General features: G+C 52.9%; 3 protein-coding genes across 3 annotated transcripts; all 3 read left to right on the top strand.

Moving 5' to 3' along the window:
- Positions 1–1,359: 1,359 nt before the first annotated feature.
- On the top strand, positions 1,360–2,589 carry LOC121462227 (elongin-A3 member D-like). Its single transcript, XM_041673709.1, has one exon. The coding sequence runs from the start codon at positions 1,360–1,362 to the stop codon at positions 2,587–2,589; it is 1,230 nt and encodes a 409-aa protein (XP_041529643.1).
- A 2,547-nt stretch (positions 2,590–5,136) lies between these two features.
- On the top strand, positions 5,137–6,366 carry LOC121462226 (elongin-A3 member D-like). Its single transcript, XM_041673708.1, has one exon. The coding sequence runs from the start codon at positions 5,137–5,139 to the stop codon at positions 6,364–6,366; it is 1,230 nt and encodes a 409-aa protein (XP_041529642.1).
- A 2,554-nt stretch (positions 6,367–8,920) lies between these two features.
- LOC121462225 (elongin-A3 member D-like) lies at positions 8,921–10,150 on the top strand. The gene has a single exon (XM_041673707.1). It carries the CDS (start codon positions 8,921–8,923, stop codon positions 10,148–10,150), a length of 1,230 nt encoding a protein of 409 aa, XP_041529641.1.
- Positions 10,151–13,025: the final 2,875 nt, after the last annotated feature.

Here is a 13,025-nt window from a genome sequence, read left to right as displayed (position 1 = left end):
CAAAACTTAAAAGGAAAATGTGCATCTGTGTGTGTGCGCGTTTATTTGAATGTGCTTGTGTGTGTGTGTGTGTGTGTGTGTGTGTTTTCTATTCAGTAGACAAATAGGGAGGACATATTTTCCAAGGGTTGAGAACCCCGCAGATTGTATCCCGTTAGGGAATGATAACAGGTGTGAAGAAAACAGCCTTAGTCCCACTCTTTTGAGAAGTCCTGGATTTCAAGGTCCCAGTGTCCAAGCACTCAAAACCTGTAGAGATAAACAGAGTTGTGTTTAGCAGAGTATAACAAAGTTTTGAGAATAAGAGAAAGGAGGACAACTGGAAGATGTGATGTACCGAATGGGTGGTAGAAACGCTTAACGTGTCTACCTGTGTGTGTGTTTGTGTGTGTGCGCGCGCTCGAGTGTGCTTAGGAGAGACAATGAGGACAAAAGGAGAAGAGCCAGGCAGCCAGCCAGACAAGGAGGGACAAACAGAAAGAGAGAGAATGAATTGGAATAACAGGATAAATTTGGAAATAAAGAGCCACAGGTCAAGTGGGAAAGCACAATGAAAAGTGGTGGTGTCCAGGGTACTTGTATATGCACCTGCTTTAGCCATCTTTGTGCAACTGGCCTGTGGGGCAAGCATTACAAGTTGGGGGAAGAAGGAGACTGCCTGTTCTGCTTGACAGTTGATGGAACACAAGTCTTGTGAACTTCAAGGTCAGCAAGGAAAAGCTCTTGCCTTAATGAGGCTCAGGTGAGGTGCCACCCTAGCCATTTTGCATTGCCCAGAAACAGGCAGGAGATGGGATTCCATCCTTTTCTTGTTCCTGCTGTGTGAGTGTGTAAATGCATGGGGGGGGGCATTCCCCACTGTTGATCTGACTTGCTGGAGAGTCAGCAGATGTGTGACAGACCAGAGGACTTAAAGAGGCTCCCAAGTGTTAGGGCTCAGCAGTAAGTGTGTGTGCGGCGGTGGGGGGTGGGGGTGGGGGAGAGATGGAGTGAGGGGGGCAGACTTCAGTGGCCATGGGGTTTTGGGAAGCAGGGGGAGGCAGGCAGGAGCTGAAGAGTGGGCGTGTCTAGCGGAGCTGTAAGCAGGAAAAGGGCGTGTCCAGGAGAAGCAGCCTAGGCTGCTGGTTGGTTGGGCAGGTGTGAGGACGCTTTCCCCACCCACCAGCTTCCAATAAAGGTGAGCAGAGCAGCCCTGCACAGAGGTGAAAGAGAGGCAGCTGACAGTAGGGCCAGCCCAGAGGTCCTGGGTCCTGTCCTCTGCCTGCAGAGTGCTAAGCGCGTCCCCAGGCAGGGTTCTAGAGCACTGGAGGGAGCGTGCTGCTTTCGCTTGCCCCCGAAGGTCCAGTCCCCACATTGGAGATGGAGGGGTCCGCCAAGCACCTAAAAGCCCTGCGGAAGTTGCGGGAGCGCCTGCACACAGAGACAGAGCCAGACAAACTCTACAAAACCCTGAAGGAACTCTCTTCAGTGCCCATCCTGTGCGACACCCTGGCGGAGATTGGCTTCAGGCAGACCATCGAGCTGCTGAGGAGAGAGCAGCTCCTGTTCCCCTTTGCCAAGGACTTTGCCTCCAAGTGGTCAGAGAGGTCACCCTTGGAGCGCCAGGCCGAGGCGGAGCCACAGGACCTTGCCTTGCAGATGAGACTGACAAGAGAGCAGGCACCCCGAAAGCCCGCAGCAGAGGACAAGGCGCATGAGCCTGCTGCTTCTCGGGCACGTGCGGGAGATGCCAGAGAGGTCGTGGGGGGCAGCAGGAGGAGCCCACAGAGGAACCCGGACTCGTACCCGGCCGGTTCTTTCGAGGCTTGCCTCAACTATGACTGCCCTTCTTCTTCCCGGACACTGCGTCTGGGCAAGGGGAAGAAGAGGAAACGCCCCTGGAAAGCTGAGGCCCAGAGTGGTGGAGCCAAGGTTCCTCGGAGCCAGTCTCCAAACTGCAAGGAGCAGAGTCTCCTGCCTGCCAGTCGCTTTCCAGAGCTGAGCTCCAGTCGCCAAGCCTGCTTGCCCCCGGATGGCCAGGACTCTTCTTCCTTGCAGAGCGAGCAAGAAGCCGCCCCTTGGGCCTGCAGGGTGAACTCGAAAACCCCAGTCTGTTCGGGTCGCGTCCCTGGCCCTCGTCTCCTGCCCAAACTGCACCAAGGGTGCCTTGCTAAGCCCAACTGCTCCAGCCAACCGGCAGAGGCACAAGAGGAGGTGTGCAGGCCCCAGATCTGCCATGGCCAGAAGACTCAGGCCCAGGCTGAGAGGCAGACACACCTCCAGCAGCAGGAGGCCCGCGAGCTCATGCTGCAAGGCCTGAGAGAGCGCATCCAAAGGGCCCAAGCCAAGAAGAGCCAAGCTCTCCAGACCCAGATGATCCCCTTCCCTGCCCATGTCGCCAGCCAAAGCCAGCAGGCTGCCTCTGGACACGCAGGGGGAGGGGGAGCCCCCTCCAAAGAGAACAATCTTCCTGGAGCCTTGGCCCCTGGCCCACAGCAGAGGGCTCCCTGCCTGCCCTTGGGCCCCAGCAACAAGACCCAGCTGAAGAAAAGCGCCCCTCTCATGGCCAAGTCCCTCAGAGATTACAAGAACAGGTATTCTAGGAGGTGAACTGAGGATGCTCTCTGCCCCGGGATTGCTGGCAACTGCTCACTCAGGAGCAGATCTGCTCTCTCCCCTCTCTTACAACAGGCAAGCCCAATAGCCAGCTCAGGATTGCCAAATGATCCCTTGCTCCTAACTCATGGCTGCTCTCTTCCCAGAGAAGCCTGGACAGCCACCTCCAATCCCCAGGGACCCACCCAACTCCAAATCCAGCCAGGCCCCAAGAGCCAACTCAGGTTCAACCTCTTTGGGAGTGCCTTAGATCTCATAGCCAACAGACCATGGCTTCCCAGGGGAATCACTCCACTTTGGAAATTCCCCAACACCCAACTGTCTGCTAGCCAAGGACTCAAGTGCTCAAGGCCTTGGCTTCAAAGCAAAGAAAGAGGAGCCCCAAGACCTCAGACCTTTGCCTTTAGCTTCCTTTGGGACCCTTTTGCAGACAGACGCACTGAACGTCTTCATTCACACCTGCAGTGAATTTTCAATCAAGACTGGATAGATGGATGTTGATTTCAGCCTCTCCTCAACTCCCCCGCCACACCCTTCGGGAGTGGCGGCCCCACCCTTGAAAGAACTATTCCTTGACCTGGGACACTTCACAGCCAGCCTCTTGCTGGCCTTGGACATGACTCAGTCCCCTCAGCTTTGACACCTTAGACATTTTTCCATGTCGCCATACAAGCCGTGTCGACTGTGAAAGCACACAACTAGCACCAGAGGGTTTTGTTTGAACACACGTGTGGATGTAGGATTGGGGCAGTCCTCTTCTTATGCAAAGGGGCTCCTATACCTTTCTCTCTAAATATGGATATTTATTTATTTATTTATCTATCTATTTATTTATTTATTTTAAGAAGTATACATATCGTAATAAAGATTGAGCATATCGATACATAGATCCTTGGCGTCTAAGTTTATTCATAATTTCTAGATTCTGTTACATCTAGAGAGGGGAGAGAGAGAGAGAGAGAGAGAGAGAGAGAGAGAGAGGCCCAAATATAGATTTATATAAAGACAAAAATACATAGACTTTTGGACACCTAGGAACATAAATAATTGATACACAATCTATGATGAAAACTCGGCATGCAGGCATGTATGCATGCACTCCCCAAGAACCAAAAGGTAAAATTGAAAGAAGAGTGTCTAAATCTAAATAAAAACAAAGACACCGGAAATCAATGTCAAAAACAAAACTTAAAAGGAAAATGTGCATCTGTGTGTGTGCGCGTTTATTTGAATGTGCTTGTGTGTGTGTGTGTGTGTGTGTGTGTTTTCTATTCAGTAGACAAATAGGGAGGACATATTTTCCAAGGGTTGAGAACCCCGCAGATTGTATCCCGTTAGGGAATGATAACAGGTGTGAAGAAAACAGCCTTAGTCCCACTCTTTTGAGAAGTCCTGGATTTCAAGGTCCCAGTGTCCAAGCACTCAAAACCTGTAGAGATAAACAGAGTTGTGTTTAGCAGAGTATAACAAAGTTTTGAGAATAAGAGAAAGGAGGACAACTGGAAGATGTGATGTACCGAATGGGTGGTAGAAACGCTTAACGTGCCTACCTGTGTGTGTGTTTGTGTGTGTGTGCGCGCTCGAGTGTGCTTAGGAGAGACAATGAGGACAAAAGGAGAAGAGCCAGGCAGCCAGCCAGACAAGGAGGGACAAACAGAAAGAGAGAGAATGAATTGGAATAACAGGATAAATTTGGAAATAAAGAGCCACAGGTCAAGTGGGAAAGCACAATGAAAAGTGGTGGTGTCCAGGGTACTTGTATATGCACCTGCTTTAGCCATCTTTGTGCAACTGGGCTGTGGGGCAAGCATTACAAGTTGGGGGAAGAAGGAGACTGCCTGTTCTGCTTGACAGTTGATGGAACACAAGTCTTGTGAACTTCAAGGTCAGCAAGGAAAAGCTCTTGCCTTAATGAGGCTCAGGTGAGGTGCCACCCTAGCCATTTTGCATTGCCCAGAAACAGGCAGGAGATGGGATTCCATCCTTTTCTTGTTCCTGCTGTGTGAGTGTGTAAATGCATGGGGGGGGGGGCATTCCCCACTGTTGATCTGACTTGCTGGAGAGTCAGCAGATGTGTGACAGACCAGAGGACTTAAAGAGGCTCCCAAGTGTTAGGGCTCAGCAGTAAGTGTGTGTGCGGCGGTGGGGGGTGGGGGTGGGGGAGAGATGGAGTGAGGGGGGCAGACTTCAGTGGCCATGGGGTTTTGGGAAGCAGGGGGAGGCAGGCAGGAGCTGAAGAGTGGGCGTGTCTAGCGGAGCTGTAAGCAGGAAAAGGGCGTGTCCAAGAGAAGCAGCCTAGGCTGCTGGTTGGTTGGGCAGGTGTGAGGACGCTTTCCCCACCCACCAGCTTCCAATAAAGGTGAGCAGAGCAGCCCTGCACAGAGGTGAAAGAGAGGCAGCTGACAGTGGGGCCAGCCCAGAGGTCCTGAGTCCTGTCCTCTGCCTGCAGAGTGCTAAGCGCGTCCCCAGGCAGGGTTCTAGAGCACTGGAGGGAGCGTGCTGCTTTCGCTTGCCCCCGAAGGTCCAGTCCCCACATTGGAGATGGAGGGGTCCGCCAAGCACCTAAAAGCCCTGCGGAAGTTGCGGGAGCGCCTGCACACAGAGACAGAGCCAGACAAACTCTACAAAACCCTGAAGGAACTCTCTTCAGTGCCCATCCTGTGCGACACCCTGGCGGAGATTGGCTTCAGGCAGACCATCGAGCTGCTGAGGAGAGAGCAGCTCCTGTTCCCCTTTGCCAAGGACTTTGCCTCCAAGTGGTCAGAGAGGTCACCCTTGGAGCGCCAGGCCGAGGCGGAGCCACAGGACCTTGCCTTGCAGATGAGACTGACAAGAGAGCAGGCACCCCGAAAGCCCGCAGCAGAGGACAAGGCGCATGAGCCTGCTGCTTCTCGGGCACGTGCGGGAGATGCCAGAGAGGTCGTGGGGGGCAGCAGGAGGAGCCCACAGAGGAACCCGGACTCGTACCCGGCCGGTTCTTTCGAGGCTTGCCTCAACTATGACTGCCCTTCTTCTTCCCGGACACTGCGTCTGGGCAAGGGGAAGAAGAGGAAACCCCCCTGGAAAGCTGAGGCCCAGAGTGGTGGAGCCAAGGTTCCTCGGAGCCAGTCTCCAAACTGCAAGGAGCAGAGTCTCCTGCCTGCCAGTCGCTTTCCAGAGCTGAGCTCCAGTCGCCAAGCCTGCTTGCCCCCGGATGGCCAGGACTCTTCTTCCTTGCAGAGCAAGCAAGAAGCCGCCCCTTGGGCCTGCAGGGTGAACTCGAAAACCCCAGTCTGTTCGGGTCGCGTCCCTGGCCCTCGTCTCCTGCCCAAACTGCACCAAGGGTGCCTTGCTAAGCCCAACTGCTCCAGCCAACCGGCAGAGGCACAAGAGGAGGAGTGCAGGCCCCAGATCTGCCATGGCCAGACTACTCAGGCCCAGGCTGAGAGGCAGACACACCTCCAGCAGCAGGAGGCCCGCAAGCTCATGCTGCAAGGCCTGAGAGAGCGCATCCAAAGGGCCCAAGCCAAGAAGAGCCAAGCTCTCCAGACCCAGATGATCCCCTTCCCTGCCCATGTCGCCAGCCAAAGCCAGCAGGCTGCCTCTGGACACGCAGGGGGAGGGGGAGCCCCCTCCAAAGAGAACAATCTTCCTGGAGCCTTGGCCCCTGGCCCACAGCAGAGGGCTCCCTGCCTGCCCTTGGGCCCCAGCAACAAGACCCAGCTGAAGAAAAGCGCCCCTCTCATGGCCAAGTCCCTCAGAGATTACAAGAACAGGTATTCTAGGAGGTGAACTGAGGATGCTCTCTGCCCCGGGATTGCTGGCAACTGCTCACTCAGGAGCAGATCTGCTCTCTCCCCTCTCTTACAACAGGCAAGCCCAATAGCCAGCTCAGGATTGCCAAATGATCCCTTGCTCCTAACTCATGGCTGCTCTCTTCCCAGAGAAGCCTGGACAGCCACCTCCAATCCCCAGGGACCCACCCAACTCCAAATCCAGCCAGGCCCCAAGAGCCAACTCAGGTTCAACCTCTTTGGGAGTGCCTTAGATCTCATAGCCAACAGACCATGGCTTCCCAGGGGAATCACTCCACTTTGGAAATTCCCCAACACCCAACTGTCTGCTAGCCAAGGACTCAAGTGCTCAAGGCCTTGGCTTCAAAGCAAAGAAAGAGGAGCCCCAAGACCTCAGACCTTTGCCTTTAGCTTCCTTTGGGACCCTTTTGCAGACAGACGCACTGAACGTCTTCATTCACACCTGCAGTGAATTTTCAATCAAGACTGGATAGATGGATGTTGATTTCAGCCTCTCCTCAACTCCCCCGCCACACCCTTCGGGAGTGGCGGCCCCACCCTTGAAAGAACTATTCCTTGACCTGGGACACTTCACAGCCAGCCTCTTGCTGGCCTTGGACATGACTCAGTCCCCTCAGCTTTGACACCTTAGACATTTTTCCATGTCGCCATACAAGCCGTGTCGACTGTGAAAGCACACAACTAGCACCAGAGGGTTTTGTTTGAACACACGTGTGGATGTAGGATTGGGGCAGTCCTCTTCTTATGCAAAGGGGCTCCTATACCTTTCTCTCTAAATATGGATATTTATTTATTTATTTATCTATCTATTTATTTATTTATTTTAAGAAGTATACATATCGTAATAAAGATTGAGTATATCGATACATAGATCCTTGGCGTCTAAGTTTATTCATAATTTCTAGATTCAGTTACATCTAGAGAGGGGAGAGAGAGAGAGAGAGAGAGAGAGAGAGAGAGAGAGAGGCCCAAATATAGATTTATATAAAGACAAAAATACATAGACTTTTGGACACCTAGGAACATAAATAATTGATACACAATCTATGATGAAAATTCGGCATGCAGGCATGTATGCATGCACTCCCCAAGAACCAAAAGGTAAAATTGAAAGAAGAGTGTCTAAATCTAAATAAAAACAAAGACACCGGAAATCAATGTCAAAAACAAAACTTAAAAGGAAAATGTGCATCTGTGTGTGTGCGCGTTTATTTGAATGTGCTTGTGTGTGTGTGTGTGTGTGTGTGTGTGTGTGTTTTCTATTCAGTAGACAAATAGGGAGGACATATTTTCCAAGGGTTGAGAACCCCGCAGATTGTATCCCGTTAGGGAATGATAACAGGTGTGAAGAAAACAGCCTTAGTCCCACTCTTTTGAGAAGTCCTGGATTTCAAGGTCCCAGTGTCCAAGCACTCAAAACCTGTAGAGATAAACAGAGTTGTGTTTAGCAGAGTATAACAAAGTTTTGAGAATAAGAGAAAGGAGGACAACTGGAAGATGTGATATACCGAATGGGTGGTAGAAACACTTAACGTGTCTACCTGTGTGTGTGTTTGTGTGTGTGCGCGCGCTCGAGTGTGCTTAGGAGAGACAATGAGGACAAAAGGAGAAGAGCCAGGCAGCCAGCCAGACAAGGAGGGACAAACAGAAAGAGAGAGAATGAATTGGAATAACAGGATAAATTTGGAAATAAAGAGCCACAGGTCAAGTGGGAAAGCACAATGAAAAGTGGTGGTGTCCAGGGTACTTGTATATGCACCTGCTTTAGCCATCTTTGTGCAACTGGCCTGTGGGGCAAGCATTACAAGTTGGGGGAAGAAGGAGACTGCCTGTTCTGCTTGACAGTTGATGGAACACAAGTCTTGTGAACTTCAAGGTCAGCAAGGAAAAGCTCTTGCCTTAATGAGGCTCAGGTGAGGTGCCACCCTAGCCATTTTGCATTGCCCAGAAACAGGCAGGAGATGGGATTCCATCCTTTTCTTGTTCCTGCTGTGTGAGTGTGTAAATGCATGGGGGGGGGGCATTCCCCACTGTTGATCTGACTTGCTGGAGAGTCAGCAGATGTGTGACAGACCAGAGGACTTAAAGAGGCTCCCAAGTGTTAGGGCTCAGCAGTAAGTGTGTGTGCGGCGGTGGGGGGTGGGGGTGGGGGAGAGATGGAGTGAGGGGGGCAGACTTCAGTGGCCATGGGGTTTTGGGAAGCAGGGGGAGGCAGGCAGGAGCTGAAGAGTGGGCGTGTCTAGCGGAGCTGTAAGCAGGAAAAGGGCGTGTCCAGGAGAAGCAGCCTAGGCTGCTGGTTGGTTGGGCAGGTGTGAGGACGCTTTCCCCACCCACCAGCTTCCAATAAAGGTGAGCAGAGCAGCCCTGCCCAGAGGTGAAAGAGAGGCAGCTGACAGTGGGGCCAGCCCAGAGGTCCTGGGTCCTGTCCTCTGCCTGCAGAGTGCTAAGCGCGTCCCCAGGCAGGGTTCTAGAGCACTGGAGGGAGCGTGCTGCTTTCGCTTGCCCCCGAAGGTCCAGTCCCCACATTGGAGATGGAGGGGTCCGCCAAGCACCTAAAAGCCCTGCGGAAGTTGCGGGAGCGCCTGCACACAGAGACAGAGCCAGACAAACTCTACAAAACCCTGAAGGAACTCTCTTCAGTGCCCATCCTGTGCGACATCCTGGCGGAGATTGGCTTCAGGCAGACCATCGAGCTGCTGAGGAGAGAGCAGCTCCTGTTCCCCTTTGCCAAGGACTTTGCCTCCAAGTGGTCAGAGAGGTCACCCTTGGAGCGCCAGGCCGAGGCGGAGCCACAGGACCTTGCCTTGCAGATGAGACTGACAAGAGAGCAGGCACCCCGAAAGCCCGCAGCAGAGGACAAGGCGCATGAGCCTGCTGCTTCTCGGGCACGTGAGGGAGATGCCAGAGAGGTCGTGGGGGGCAGCAGGAGGAGCCCACAGAGGAACCCGGACTCGTACCCGGCCGGTTCTTTCGAGGCTTGCCTCAACTATGACTGCCCTTCTTCTTCCCGGACACTGCGTCTGGGCAAGGGGAAGAAGAGGAAACCCCCCTGGAAAGCTGAGGCCCAGAGTGGTGGAGCCAAGGTTCCTCGGAGCCAGTCTCCAAACTGCAAGGAGCAGAGTCTCCTGCCTGCCAGTCGCTTTCCAGAGCTGAGCTCCAGTCGCCAAGCCTGCTTGCCCCCGGATGGCCAGGACTCTTCTTCCTTGCAGAGCAAGCAAGAAGCCGCCCCTTGGGCCTGCAGGGTGAACTCGAAAACCCCAGTCTGTTCGGGTCGCGTCCCTGGCCCTTGTCTCCTGCCCAAACTGCACCAAGGGTGCCTTGCTAAGCCCAACTGCTCCAGCCAACCGGCAGAGGCACAAGAGGAGGAGTGCAGGCCCCAGATCTGCCATGGCCAGACTACTCAGGCCCAGGCTGAGAGGCAGACACACCTCCAGCAGCAGGAGGCCCGCAAGCTCATGCTGCAAGGCCTGAGAGAGCGCATCCAAAGGGCCCAAGCCAAGAAGAGCCAAGCTCTCCAGACCCAGATGATCCCCTTCCCTGCCCATGTCGCCAGCCAAAGCCAGCAGGCTGCCTCTGGACACGCAGGGGGAGGGGGAGCCCCCTCCAAAGAGAACAATCTTCCTGGAGCCTTGGCCCCTGGCCCACAGCAGAGGGCTCCCTGCCTGCCCTTGGGCCCCAGCAACAAGACCCAGCTGAAGAAAAGCGCCCCTCTCATGGCCAAGTCCCTCAGAGATTACAAGAACAGGTATTCTAGGAGGTGAACTGAGGATGCTCTCTGCCCCGGGATTGCTGGCAACTGCTCACTCAGGAGCAGATCTGCTCTCTCCCCTCTCTTACAACAGGCAAGCCCAATAGCCAGCTCAGGATTGCCAAATGATCCCTTGCTCCTAACTCATGGCTGCTCTCTTCCCAGAGAAGCCTGGACAGCCACCTCCAATCCCCAGGGACCCACCCAACTCCAAATCCAGCCAGGCCCCAAGAGCCAACTCAGGTTCAACCTCTTTGGGAGTGCCTTAGATCTCATAGCCAACAGACCATGGCTTCCCAGGGGAATCACTCCACTTTGGAAATTCCCCAACACCCAACTGTCTGCTAGCCAAGGACTCAAGTGCTCAAGGCCTTGGCTTCAAAGCAAAGAAAGAGGAGCCCCAAGACCTCAGACCTTTGCCTTTAGCTTCCTTTGGGACCCTTTTGCAGACAGACGCACTGAACGTCTTCATTCACACCTGCAGTGAATTTTCAATCAAGACTGGATAGATGGATGTTGATTTCAGCCTCTCCTCAACTCCCCCGCCACACCCTTCGGGAGTGGCGGCCCCACCCTTGAAAGAACTATTCCTTGACCTGGGACACTTCACAGCCAGCCTCTTGCTGGCCTTGGACATGACTCAGTCCCCTCAGCTTTGACACCTTAGACATTTTTCCATGTCGCCATACAAGCCGTGTCGACTGTGAAAGCACACAACTAGCACCAGAGGGTTTTGTTTGAACACACGTGTGGATGTAGGATTGGGGCAGTCCTCTTCTTATGCAAAGGGGCTCCTATACCTTTCTCTCTAAATATGGATATTTATTTATTTATTTATCTATCTATTTATTTATTTATTTTAAGAAGTATACATATCGTAATAAAGATTGAGTATATCGATACATAGATCCTTGGCGTCTAAGTTTATTCATAATTTCTAGATTCAGTTACATCTAGAGAGGGGAGAGAGAGAGAGAGAGAGAGAGAGAGAGAGGCCCAAATATAGATTTATATAAAGACAAAAATACATAGACTTTTGGACACCTAGGAACATAAATAATTGATACACAATCTATGATGAAAATTCGGCATGCAGGCATGTATGCATGCACTCCCCAAGAACCAAAAGGTAAAATTGAAAGAAGAGTGTCTAAATCTAAATAAAAACAAAGACACCGGAAATCAATGTCAAAAACAAAACTTAAAAGGAAAATGTGCATCTGTGTGTGTGCGCGTTTATTTGAATGTGCTTGTGTGTGTGTGTGTGTGTGTGTGTGTGTGTGTGTTTTCTATTCAGTAGACAAATAGGGAGGACATATTTTCCAAGGGTTGAGAACCCCGCAGATTGTATCCCGTTAGGGAATGATAACAGGTGTGAAGAAAAGAGCCTTAGTCCCACTCTTTTGAGAAGTCCTGGATTTCAAGGTCCCAGTGTCCAAGCACTCAAAACCTGTAGAGATAAACAGAGTTGTGTTTAGCAGAGTATAACAAAGTTTTGAGAATAAGAGAAAGGAGGACAACTGGAAGATGTGATATACCGAATGGGTGGTAGAAACGCTTAACGTGTCTACCTGTGTGTGTGTTTGTGTGTGTGCGCGCGCTCGAGTGTGCTTAGGAGAGACAATGAGGACAAAAGGAGAAGAGCCAGGCAGCCAGCCAGACAAGGAGGGACAAACAGAAAGAGAGAGAATGAATTGGAATAACAGGATAAATTTGGAAATAAAGAGCCACAGGTCAAGTGGGAAAGCACAATGAAAAGTGGTGGTGTCCAGGGTACTTGTATATGCACCTGCTTTAGCCATCTTTGTGCAACTGGCCTGTGGGGCAAGCATTACAAGTTGGGGGAAGAAGGAGACTGCCTGTTCTGCTTGACAGTTGATGGAACACAAGTCTTGTGAACTTCAAGGTCAGCAAGGAAAAGCTCTTGCCTTAATGAGGCTCAGGTGAGGTGCCACCCTAGCCATTTTGCATTGCCCAGAAACAGGCAGGAGATGGGATTCCATCCTTTTCTTGTTCCTGCTGTGTGAGTGTGTAAATGCATGGGGGGGGGGGCATTCCCCACTGTTGATCTGACTTGCTGGAGAGTCAGCAGATGTGTGACAGACCAGAGGACTTAAAGAGGCTCCCAAGTGTTAGGGCTCAGCAGTAAGTGTGTGTGCGGCGGTGGGGGGTGGGGGTGGGGGAGAGATGGAGTGAGGGGGGCAGACTTCAGTGGCCATGGGGTTTTGGGAAGCAGGGGGAGGCAGGCAGGAGCTGAAGAGTGGGCGTGTCTAGCGGAGCTGTAAGCAGGAAAAGGGCGTGTCCAGGAGAAGCAGCCTAGGCTGCTGGTTGGTTGGGCAGGTGTGAGGACGCTTTCCCCACCCACCAGCTTCCAATAAAGGTGAGCAGAGCAGCCCTGCACAGAGGTGAAAGAGAGGCAGCTGACAGTGGGGCCAGCCCAGAGGTCCTGGGTCCTGTCCTCTGCCTGCAGAGTGCTAAGCGCGTCCCCAGGCAGGGTTCTAGAGCACTGGAGGGAGCGTGCTGCTTTCGCTTGCCCCCGAAGGTCCAGTCCCCACATTGGAGATGGAGGGGTCCGCCAAGCACCTAAAAGCCCTGCGGAAGTTGCGGGAGCGCCTGCACACAGAGACAGAGCCAGACAAACTCTACAAAACCCTGAAGGAACTCTCTTCAGTGCCCATCCTGTGCGACACCCTGGCGGAGATTGGCTTCAGGCAGACCATCGAGCTGCTGAGGAGAGAGCAGCTCCTGTTCCCCTTTGCCAAGGACTTTGCCTCCAAGTGGTCAGAGAGGTCACCCTTGGAGCGCCAGGCCGAGGCGGAGCCACAGGACCTTGCCTTGCAGATGAGACTGACAAGAGAGCAGGCACCCCGAAAGCCCGCAGCAGAGGA

The sequence above is a fragment of the Microtus oregoni genome, unplaced genomic scaffold (assembly GCF_018167655.1).
Source record: "Microtus oregoni isolate MIOR12 unplaced genomic scaffold, Mior012 000024F_ref0000369, whole genome shotgun sequence".
Lineage (NCBI taxonomy): Eukaryota > Metazoa > Chordata > Mammalia > Rodentia > Cricetidae > Microtus > Microtus oregoni.
This window is presented reverse-complemented; position numbering and strand designations above follow the sequence as displayed.

Excerpts from the sequence above, each read along its gene's own strand:
- LOC121462227 (XM_041673709.1), top strand. The coding sequence starts at position 1,360 with ATGGAGGGGTCCGCCAAGCACCTAAAAGCCCTGCGGAAGTTGCGGGAG.
- LOC121462226 (XM_041673708.1), top strand. The coding sequence starts at position 5,137 with ATGGAGGGGTCCGCCAAGCACCTAAAAGCCCTGCGGAAGTTGCGGGAG.
- LOC121462225 (XM_041673707.1), top strand. The coding sequence starts at position 8,921 with ATGGAGGGGTCCGCCAAGCACCTAAAAGCCCTGCGGAAGTTGCGGGAG.